This window comes from Convolutriloba macropyga, chromosome 12 (genome assembly GCF_964194025.1).
Source record: "Convolutriloba macropyga chromosome 12, txConMacr16.3, whole genome shotgun sequence".
In the NCBI taxonomy this organism is placed as follows: domain Eukaryota; kingdom Metazoa; phylum Xenacoelomorpha; order Acoela; family Convolutidae; genus Convolutriloba; species Convolutriloba macropyga.
Window position 1 is genome coordinate 58,195,784 of NC_134479.1, and position 12,054 is coordinate 58,207,837.

The following is a 12,054-nucleotide window of genomic DNA, read 5'->3' on the forward strand; positions in this document are numbered from 1 at the left end:
CGACTAAAACCTTTACAACTATGTCAAAAAGCGGTTGGAAATTTTACACTTGCATTGATCTTCAAGTTTTCGCTCTTTATCGGTATTAACAGGATATAAGTTGTCTACTTAATCCAGGTAACTGTTTGATCACAATAATAATTTTATCCGAAAGATGAAAGCGCAAAATTGGACTTCATTTCAATGACCTCATAAAAAGCGCAACAATCAGCTGTTTCAGTTCCAGACCAAAATTGGGCAAAAAATTACTTTTTATTTATTCAGTTCCTTTAAAGGCCAAATATTTGTAAACTGAATTAAATGATGAACTTTCTTCAACAGTTTAGACGCGCTCTCTCTATTTTATTACTGATAAACAGTAAGTACTCTTTTAGAAATTTTTTCGATTGCTTTTTTCATTCAACTCGAAAAATAATTTTGATTGAACTGCAAGTCAAAATCAGTACTGGGCACTTCTAATTGCAAGCCTCATATTATTACCGATTCAGAGCTACGATAATTTCATTTTTTACACTTGTCAGTCTTGTCCAGGACGTTCAAGTCTAAATTGTCCAATTAGGGCTTATTTGACCTCCCGGGTCCCCCTCTGTCACTTAGTATCAATTGGTATCAGTTTTGAGGGGCATGAGAAAGTGCATAAAAACTATTGCAAAAATTGTGGCACGTTACAAAATTTTTTCGGCATTCAAAATTTTCACACAAAGTCGTTCGAAAACTTGGTTTTGACTTGGCAATCAACTTGCAAGTGTATTCCAAGTCTTGACAAAGATTTTTTTCAGACTTGCACAGTACTGAACTTGACCCGCAGTTCAAACCGAGTAGCTGCTCGCTTTTTGTCCACCACTATTTTCTCGCCGAATAGTTTTTTTCGTTCATTTACAACGCATGTAATCACAAAGAGAGCTGATAACAAAAGTCTCAGAAAAGATTAAAAAAATTGTTTTTGTTTTAGGTTGTTGGCCTCCGATTGCGGCGGTTAGTGCTTTCAATCTCTATATCTGTCACTTTAAAGTTATCCTTTATGTCACAGACGCATTTTTGTAAGAGAAACAAATTAAACTTTGAAATCAATTGAGGCCAAGTTGTTTAAATGCAATGACAAAGACGATGAAATTATAGTCGAACTGTTATCAGGTAACGTCTTGCAAGATTCTTACGAAGAAACTTACAGGACTTTCGTTATCTTGTAAGACTTTGTCGGGTCACTGAATAGTAACGATTTTTTGCAAGACGAGTGCAATAAAACCCATTTGATAGACAGAAAAGAATTTTGGTACGAAATTTGCAAAAAAATGTACAGGATTTTTCAACTTGAGAAAGAGCTACGTGATCACAGCTATATTTGTATCTCTTTACCAAGTTGAACACCTCTTTCTGCAACACCATAGGTAGAGAAATGCGTCTCAGAAATATTTCCGAACACACATCAGCAAATATATGAATGACATAATTTTTGGTTGGTTGTGACGGCAATCTACTGAAGAAAATTTTTGCCGAAAAACTTTTTGGAAAGTGAAACTTGTCTGACCAATGATTTTTTGCGCAAGTAACTAATAAATCAAACTTTTTTATCATTGCAAACAACAAATGCCTATTTTACAAAAAAAAAGTTAAAAACATTTTCTATAGCTGCTCATGTAATTACGCTCAACCTCAACTTATCTGACAAATGAATAAATTTTTGGTTACTCCAAGAAAATCTCTCTCTAAAAAAATTGTTGCAAATCGGTGCTCTTGCGAAGTAAATTTTCTTATCTGGTATGAGAGCTTAACATGAGGCCAAAACCACGTTTTAAACCTACTTTTGATTGGCCAATCAATGTGTACCTCCACGAAATACATAGCTTCACAAAAAACCCTAAATATAAATTGAAAAACATCATTTCAACAAAAAATATACATTTTATGGAAAGTGAATGCTAACCCTTATGTAAAAACGAATTATTGTTCTGATAAAGCATTTTAATAAAAGCACCTAAGTCTGATCTCAGGTGTATTCGGGCAAACGATAGTCGGGAACGTTGTCTGGTAAGTATCTGGACCAGGGTGCCACGAAAGCCTGGAAAGTCTGGAATCGGTTCGATAGCGGTCTGATCATATTTGGTCTCAACTTCACTATAAGCTTATACAGAATCTCGAGCTCACAAAAATGTGATCAGATATCATTTTGGTCGGAAGCTCAATCCAGGTGTTATAACTGTTCTATACCGAAGTAATTTCTGATCAGACTTGAAGTGCGCTCGAAAACTTCTGTGCGCAGAAACCGCGCTCCACACTTTCTCTGATCACACCTTCCTCGACGGAAGTGACCACTGAGGAAAACGAGTCAGAAAAATGTAAACATTTTTCTGTGACTTTGACTCAGACCAATTTCAAGCCGTTGTCCAGTGCTTTTTGGCATAAAATGGCCTCTGACCAGACCATCCAGAGGCAAAAAAAAGATACTGTTTAGACAACTTTTAACGTTGACATTCAGCGAGGCCCAGATTCTTTCCATACCATTGTCCAGATAATTATGCGCTCGAAATTACCTCTGATCCGAAAATTGTGGGCTCAAATCTCCCTCTGAGCATATTTGTGTGCGCTCGATTACACCTCTGATCAGAGTCAGGTGCGCTCCGAATTGCGGGCCAATTCTAACGGTACTGCTATCCAAGTTAAAATTTTAAAAATATTTGTTTTCATAAATTTTTTGAAAATATTTGTTGAAATAATTCTTTGTTTTGTAAGCCACCGATGCATTTTCTAAATCAATAAATAAACTCAAACAACCTTCGTAAAATACGACTTGATCGGCATTTATTCTAACTTACATGTAAGGTTACCCATACCTAAGGTTCAGTGTCAATCAGTACTGATTCAGATGAACTTCAGGTAATATGATTTAGTGCTGAGTCAGATGGATTTCAGAACCAACTTTGAAATGATTTCTGAATTTCACTGAATCGGAGCAAAACTCAGACAAAATGTTCTGTATTCTTCTGAATCAAAAGATAATTCAGAATGAATCACTGAAATGGCTCTGAATCAGACAAATTCAGTGCAAAATATGACCTGAATTAGACTCTGACTCAGTACTCAATTCGATATAGAATTAGGTACAGGTAACCAGTAATTGCAGTCAGCGGGACTTTTTAGCTCTGATCAGCACAATCAGACTCTAGATGGGTTTGAACAAAACGTTGATTTATTGTTGGACAATGGCAGAGCCAACATTTCTCAGTCGGAAAAACGTTGCAAAAATTGCGCTCGAAATAATTGCAGTCAAAATCTTTTCTGATCAGAGTACAATGCGCTTGAAACCAATTCTGATCAGACAATCTTAGGCAAAATTTACTTCTGATCAGAACAAATTCATATAATTGTCCAGATTTTTGTCCACACTAACCAACTTCTGGACCTGGTAATTTTGGACTGGAGAAACACCGTTTGAGTTTGATTTAATTCTGATCAGTGGTACGAAGTGAGATAGGGGGGTTGAACATCGCACCTAAAAGTCTTTTTTCTTTGATAACTTGATTTTTTTTGCGAAACGTAATTTTTGAATATATTTATATGGAGTCAATTAGCAATTCTTGTAAGTTTGATTTTTTGGTCTTTGTTGGAATTTTATCATTTCGAACCTGCTAAATTCACACTCTGCTCTCTTGGGGGGAACAATATTTCTAAGTTTAACTTTTGTTATGGCAGCTAGGTGAGATTTTTTAACTTGTCAAGACTTTTTTATGATCGGTGAAATCGCAGAATGCTCACCTGGAGTTCGGTCTGGCCCCTCGGCCTCTGAAAGTAGTTATATGGGGTCAACAATTCTGGTTAGAATTGTGTTCCAAAGAAATTATTTACGCAGCTAATAGTGAAATCATTTCAACCTCTATTGGGCAATTTTAAAAAAATCAGTTTACGTCGTCAATTAGCTGTAAAATTCACCTGGTATACACTGTCTGAAAAACCATATTTTCAATTGATTTTGAACGATTGTAAACGTGCGTGTCTTTTTTATGCAAAATTTTCGCCTGACAATTTTGACTTTTCGAGTGACTTTTACGCCCTTGACTATTTGCGTTTCGCGTGATCTAAATTTCTATCTCAATCACAATTTCAAGCAGCTGAACTCAATTGGCGACACTTTAATACTAAAAGCCAACTGAAAAGTGCGCCGAAACTGGTGCCATTTTTTCACTTTAATTTTTAATAGTGTTATATGTTATCCTCTAATGTGGTTAATTGAAGCCCACTATTGAGCTTCTTAGTCCCATTTTGACCCCCCCCCCCCCGACTGATGCAGGCATCAATTGATTAGAGCTCCCACTAGTCGTTCAAAGGCAATTCTTCCGACATTTATCGGGCATGTTTCTGATTTGAAGTATGCACACGTAATTTGATGTTTCGTTTCAGCAGATAAAAAGAGATGAAACTACAAAAGCGAAACAATTGGAGGAGCTGAAGAGTGAAATAGAAAAGCTGGCTGAACAAAAGGATGACTTTGGAACCAGGACTGAACTAGATAACGGAATTGTAAGTTATAAGAGGAATCGGATCTTTTCTGTTTTTGCCCCCCCCCCCTAGCTTAGTAAGCGTAGTCTTTTATGAGCCCCAGGTGCACGTACTTTTTTCTTACATAGTAACGTGCTATATAACAACATAAAATTTGTAACGGGGGTCATAAAAAACAGTGGGGGGGGGGGGGCGAAGCAGATAGATCCGAGGAATCATAGAAACTGATATTGAACTTAATGTAGAATAGGCAGAGAGCTTTCTTTGAATTTCCAAGTTTTCAAAGCCATTTCTTGACGTTGTAAAGATTACAAAAGCGTTGTTTTTTCTCTTTGACAAAGAAGAATAGTTATTTTCAACAATTTTCAGCTTTGCATTTCAGATTACATGTATAAGGTACCGAAATTACTAAATTTCCCCAACATTCGATCAAAGAAATTTTTCAGTTAGTCTTTCTCGGAAATTTTATTTATCTGCAACTTTTTTTGTTAAGACAGTGATCTTCAAACCCGGGTCATCGATCGTACAACTTTCTTGGATTTCGTACTAGGTCATATATGATTCTTAGAAATCATACAAGGTCATTTATAATTTGTATGATTGATGGTAGACATACAAATGATCATAAAAAAACCGACTTTCAAAAACTTCAGTCGCTATGCTCCAGGTTACTGATACGGAAGGAATCAGTCAAAGATGCATAAAGCGAAGAAAATATTTTTTTCTGAGTAATCATACTAGGTCATATATGATTAGTATGATTTCTTAGTACTCATACAAGGGTCATACAAAAGTTTTCAAATGATGCATCGGAATTTTAAAAAATGTAGCAAGTTTCAGAAGCAACAAATAAAACCATATACGGCACTTCTGTGGGTAAAATAAGCGAAAAATATAGAAAAAAAATTATTTGCAGCAGGAACCGTCATTAAATTGCGTGAGAGATGGGTTTAGATAGAGATTACGCAGCTGCATTTTGTTTCATTACTTACATTATAATCCAATACTTTGATCATAAATATATTCCTTGATTTCATATTTAGATAAAATTTGATCTCATCGGTTCTTAGTTGGAGAACCTAATTGTTTGGTTTGCTGACAGGAGAAGTTACGATCTCTCAACATAGCTGAATAGGTGCCACCTTTCAAAATCAATTTGTTTTCTATGTTTTCATAAATGAATCGTATCCAATTTCTCTTATAAGACTAGAACTCTCTACACTTTTTTCGATTTCTTATGAAGATCGTGATTGGTTTAGTGGGTTTTCAGTTTGTCAATATTGGAAGATATGATCTCCCTAAACGGAGATAATTAAGTGCCACCCTTGAATGCCATTATGATTTCTTTGGTTTCTTACTAGGAACATGCTTGATTTCGTTGATTTGATATTGAGCTCCTGATTGCTTTAATCGTTTTTTAAATGGAAACCCTGATACTTTCGGTGACCTTAGAAGTTACAATCTCCAAACAGCGTTTTTTTTAATAGAATCTCTTAAAATTAATGTTGTTCCTCTGGTTTCATACAAGGATCATACATGATTTCTTCCATTTCATTTTAAGATTACAAATGATTTTATCGGTTTTCATAGATGATGTGAGAGAATAAATTCTCCTAAAACTCTTCGTTGGTGCCAGCCATCAAAACCAATATGATTTTTTTGGTCTCACACTAGGATCATATTTAATTCTTTGGTTTCAAACTAGGGTCATATATGATTTCTTTGGTTTCATACAAGGATCATATAATGTTTCTTTGATCTCAGACAAGGATCACACACTTTTTTAAGCGTGTTTTTTTGCTTCATTGAGGGTTCATCTATGATTTCTTGGATTTCATGCTAGAGTCATGCAGGTAAACTTGGATTTCGTATAAGGATCATATATTATTGCTTTGGTTTCTTACAAGGATCATATATGATTTCATTGATCTCATACAAGGGTCTTACACTTTTTAAGCGTCCATTCTTGCGTTTAATGAATGGCTCATCTTTGATTTCTTGGATTTCAGTCTAGGGTCATATATGAAAACTTTGATTTCATACAAGGATCATAAATGAATTCTTTGATTTCATACTAGGATCGTACTAAGAAATCGTGTATGATCAATATGACTATCATATACGATCCCTGTATGAGATCAACGAAATTGCTACCCGGGAACTGCTCAAAATGGCATGCTTTCTAAGAAAACGTATTTAGCTCTATAAACTTTCCAATGCAGCAGGCACGTTATTTTTATATCAGTTTTCTGACGACTGCCAACCTTTTATTGCTCGCCTCGAAAAAAAGTAGTTAGGAGTTAAGACAAATTTTTTGTTTTATTTCCTCAGTAAATGTTTGAGAAGTGGTTTTAAGTGTTGAGAACAGAACATTAAGAATATCCAAATTATGCAATGAGAATATAACATGCAAAAATATTGCAATTGATTTTCCTCAGTAAAAGAAAAAAATTGTCGTTGTGAAAAAAAGGTATCCCAGTAAATGTTTGATACTTTATTTATTTAAATTCCAGATTTTTTTTCAATAATTTCCGTACTGAAAATACTAAAAATATCCAAAACACGTATTGAGAATAAAACACTCAAAAACTAACCAAATGTGTTCGAAAAAAAAATTAAATCTTTTCATTTAGTGCATTTTCTCATTAAAAGTTTCAAGTTCTCTTTTTTAAAGTTCTAAAAAATATTCGCTGACTTTAGTATTGACAATATGTGAACCAAACAAAGGATGAAAAATTAACAAACATTTACGAACGACCAAAAAATGGAATGAGAACCAGTTATGCCAAATCAAGCAATGAGGAAAACAAATTCATAATCTTCGTTTTCGAGCACTAAAGCTGACAAATTTAATAATCAGACTTTCGAAGGTAAATTCAAACGTACAATCTATATCGCATCCAACTATCTTCTATCAACGCAAAAGGCCAAAGGCCCCTCTCAATGGCCCGGCAAATCTAGCTCGATCTTTTTTAGCAGGTATTTTGTCTGAGTCGATTTTCGACTCAGATTGGTCACCGATACGTTTTCGAAACATAAAAATATTAAGCCTAAAAAGAGCGCAATCGATTCAGTATATTAGTAGGCTCAACGAAAATTATGTTTAACGAACTTTTTCCGACCTTTCTACGTATATTAGAAGAGATTTTGTGTGCATTTAAACGGTTAAGAAATTACGTAATCCTTTCTCGCTTTGTTTACATAGCGCTTTAAATTCGTCGCTGCTCTTTTATTTAAATAGCGCATTGTTCATTTACGCGGTAACATCCTCCGGCCCGGAAGAAAATGTTGAGAGTATCGGTACAAGTTTAACGAGTGGGCGGACGAGCGATCCGGATGACGTGCGTAAGACGGCGGAGCGGGCGACGCTGTCGGAGCCGTACCGAAGTTCCTCAATCCGAGCGGTTGGATAGTAACCCCTAGGGTTGCTTTCTTCAACGATCCAAACTAAATCACCGACCTTGAGGTGCTGCTCGGCAGGCGTCTGCCACTTAGATCTACGGTTCAACGCAGGTACATACTCCTTGAGCCAACGTGCCCAAATTGCATTGGCGTATGACTGTGCACGGGCGTATCGCTTACGATGATCGAACTCGTCGGCGCCAACGATAGACGGAATTCTGGTTGCTTGGTTACCGAGTAGAAAATGATTAGGTGTTATAGCGCCTAGGTCGGACGGGTCGGCGCTTACGGGCGTTAAGGGACGTGAGTTTAGTGCGTATTCGACCAGACAAAAAGTAGTGTTCAACACCTCATCTGTGAGGCGACGCGTACCGAGGATAGTGTACAGTACTCCTTTAAAACTTCGAACTAACCTCTCCCAGATGCAACCTTGGTGTGGCGCACTGGGCGGATTGAACCTCCACTTAATGCCCTTATGTGCAAGATCGGCAGCGATGTTAAGCGTATTCCATTTTTCCACACATTCACGGAGCTCTTTCTCCGCCCCAATGAAGTTCGTACCATTATCCGACCAAATTATAGCAGGAGTACCCCGACGGGAGACGAACCGCTCCACTCCCATTACACAAGAACTAGTGTAAGAACTAGGGCCGAAGTAATCAACCCCGGTGTTGGTAAAGGGAGGAGACTGGTATGCGAGTCTCTCCTTTGGGAGGTCTGCCATGATAGGTTGAATGGTTGCTGCACGGAACTTTCTACATAAGACGCAGTTTGATTTGATGGAACGCAGTGTGGAGCGTAGTTTTAGGATGGCATAACGTTCCTGTACCTTTGACCGTAAGTAATCGATGCCCTGATGATGGTTCTTCAAATGAGCATGCCGCAGAAACAGTTTAACAAAAGTATGACGCGCATCCAGCACGATAGGATGCTTAGTGTCAAAGTCAATTTCCACTAGCCGTCGGAGTCGACCAGAAGAACGGATGAGACCATGAGGCCCAATAAACGGAGTGAACTGAGCAATGCGGCTGCTCTTCTTAACGGATTTGTTGTCGAGAAGGTCCTTTCTTTCAGTACTAAAGGACTCTTCCTGAACCAAGTACTGGAGATGACGCTCGGCTTCGTCAAGCTCAACAGGATCGGCTATGCTGCCGTCTACGGTACGGTAACTTTCATGAGATGGTAAAAGACGGAGCACATATGCGGTGACACGCAGTAATTTTTGATAAGAACTGAACTTATCAAACGGGATTAGATTGATACTTTGTTCCTTAGGGGGCTTGGTTACGGATGCGGCTAAAGATGAGATGGAGTCATCATCTTGTTCCTTGGTTACAACGCCGAGTTTGATGTTATCAACGACGTCAGTATTTGGCACAAAAGGGAATTGCTTAGTTCTCAAGAAGTCAGGACCCCTCACCCAGCTACTTGATTGCAAAACTTCAGCGGACATGCCACGCGTGCCAGCATCTGCCGGATTATCACAAGTGGCGACGTGGTTCCATTGGTCAACGCTGGTGTTCTCCAGGATTTCACTAACACGATTTGCAATGAAGATGGGGTGTTTGTTTGTTGAGTTTATCCACTGCAAGATGATGGTACTATCTGTCCACATAAAGACTTTATCCACAGTAACCGTTAATGCTCGACAGATTTCCCTTTTTAAACGGGCAGCGAGGAGAGCGGCTTGTAATTCCAACTTAGGAACTGTCATTACCTTCATAGGTGCAACACGGGCCTTGCCCAAAACAAACGCCAGCTCTGTTTTAATCTCCCCGGAGGTGCAAGTTACTTGAGCCCTGAGAAAACCTACTGCACAGAATACGTCTTGCGAGCTATCACCAAACATGTGGAGTTCAAGATGTTGGAATGGTCCTGAAAAGTAACTTCTCGGTATAGTGATCTCAGCTAACCGCGGCAGTTCAACACACCAGGCAAGGAATCTGTCAACTGTGTCTTTAGGTAACTCGTCATCCCAACTTTGTCCATTGACACGCCAAATGTCTTTCAAGATTAACCGAGCACCAACAGTGAACGGTGCGACAAGACCAATTGGGTCGTAGACCTTTGACACAAGACTTAGGACCAAGCGCTGTGTTAAACTTTTCGTGATGGTGCTGTTAGTACCCCTGCTCACAACCAGAGTATCGTTGTTGTGATCCCACTTAAGCCCAAGCACGTGCATTGATTCCTCCTTGGATGAAACGATGACCTTCGGTTCAGTGGATTGAGCAGACCCATCAATTCGGTCAGCCAGATCTGGTACATTGCTTACAAACTTAGTAAGCTTGAACCCACCTAGATGGAGAAGATGTACCAATTCCTTCGACCTAATGAGGGCCCTCTCGGGGGATTCCACTGAGTCCAAGTAATCGTCCATGTAGAAGTTCTTAAGGACGGCTTTCGCAGCTTCTGGGTACTCCTTAGCATTATCGCGTGCCGTGCGCTGAAGTGCGTAGTTGGCGCAGGTGGGTGAATCTTTTGCCCCAAAGATGTGGTGCGTATACTGGTGTACCACAACATTTGATGTGGGTCCTCCCGCCACAAAAAGCGCAATGATGGTTGATCACATGGCAACACTCCAACTTGGAGGAACATTCCCTCGATGTCGGCGGATACGGCAAATGGATGTTGTCTGAACCGTAGGAGTACATAGATTAGGTTTTGTAGTAGGTCAGGTCCGGTAAGTAATGACTTATTAAGAGATGCGCCATGGAATTTTGCTGCTCCGTTTAGTACCCTACGAACCTTACCCGGCTTGTTCGGGTTAACAACCGGATGGTGTGGTAGGTACCACTCTCGTTCCGAGCGACTTTCCACCTTATGAGCATCTTTGACCCTTACTACGTAGCCTTTGTCTAAGTCCTCTTTGATGGTATTCGAGTATTTTTCCCTTAATGTCTGATCTTTCGTAAGCCGCTTTTCCAAAGACTTTAATTGAACAAGTGCTGAGAAATAATTGTTGGGCAGTTCGATGTTATCTTCAGCCCATAGCATTCCGACATCGTACCTTTTTCCATTATGCACGGTGGTGTTTTCAAGAATTTCATGCGCACGTGCATCCGATGCGGATCGTGGGTCTACTTGCTTAAGTGCGCCGTACGACTCCATGTCGTACCAAGATTTTACCTGACTAGCGAGTTCAAAATCCTGCTCCAAATTAGCTTTGAAACAAGTCGAGACTAAACCTGAAGATGACGGTAGAGGGCCGCTTAGAACCCAACCTATGGGCAAGCGAACAGCGAAGGGCGAGGACTTCTCGTCGGCAGCGAAGTACTCTAACGGGCGGATGGCATGATACACATCCTGTCCAAGTATCATCTCGATGTTTCCATAGCAATATGTAACTGGGTCTAGAACTGCTAGGTGCGGGTATGTTTCCTGAAGTGCTTTAATGTTAATGACATCGGCGCCTACATTCAAATTTTCCTTTACGTAAGGGCTGACTTTAAATGGTTCAAATGCTTGGTTGTCGCGTGGTGTTACAATTAGTTCAACTAACTCAGTGTCTACGACCTCTTCGGTATTTATACCCTTGACTGTTAGTTTCAATGCTGTACCGTGCAAACCAAGTCTATTTGCAAGATCATTGGACACCCAAGAGTTACTGCAAGCGGTATCGCACAAAACTAAAGCCGTGGTATCTTTACCGGTAGAGCTCTTTAACTGTAATTCAGTCACCTGAAGGAGGCCTTTCACATTACTCACAGATGACAAAGTGGTGGTCTTGCTCGATGATTGGACACTAGGAAGTTTACTTTGATTTGCGCCAGCATTAGAATTAATGTTGTTGTTGTTTGAAGGGGATTTTGGTGGATACACCCTCTCAGCTCCATGGAGAAGAGTATTATGGGAGCTGTTGCAGCCGTCCTTTCTACATTTCCTGGGGTTTGGGCATTGCCTGAACATATACTTTTCTCTCAAACATGAGAAACACAGTTTTGCTTCAGCCACTACCTTTGCTCGCTGAGTGGGAGACTTTTCTTTAAATACCCTACACTCCCAGATGCGGTGCATACCTTTACAAACAATGCAGCGAGGGGTTGCAGGCGTTGCCGATGTTGAGGCTGGTCTCTGAGTGCCCTTAGTTTGTGTGTTAGCAGCAAAAGTTTTTGAGGCTACTTTGGTCTTTACTACTGAGTTGGTGTTATCCTCAGT

At 39.4% G+C, this 12,054-nt stretch overlaps 1 protein-coding gene across 1 annotated transcript; it reads left to right on the forward strand.

The window, feature by feature from the left end:
• Positions 1–249: 249 nt before the first annotated feature.
• Positions 250–11,801, forward strand: LOC142350565 (uncharacterized). The gene is made up of 4 exons (XM_075402415.1): positions 250–358; positions 953–975; positions 4,396–4,515; positions 11,700–11,801. The coding sequence occupies exons 1-4, from the start codon at positions 301–303 to the stop codon at positions 11,799–11,801; spliced, it is 303 nt and encodes a 100-aa protein (XP_075258530.1). The 5' UTR covers positions 250–300.
• Positions 11,802–12,054: the final 253 nt, after the last annotated feature.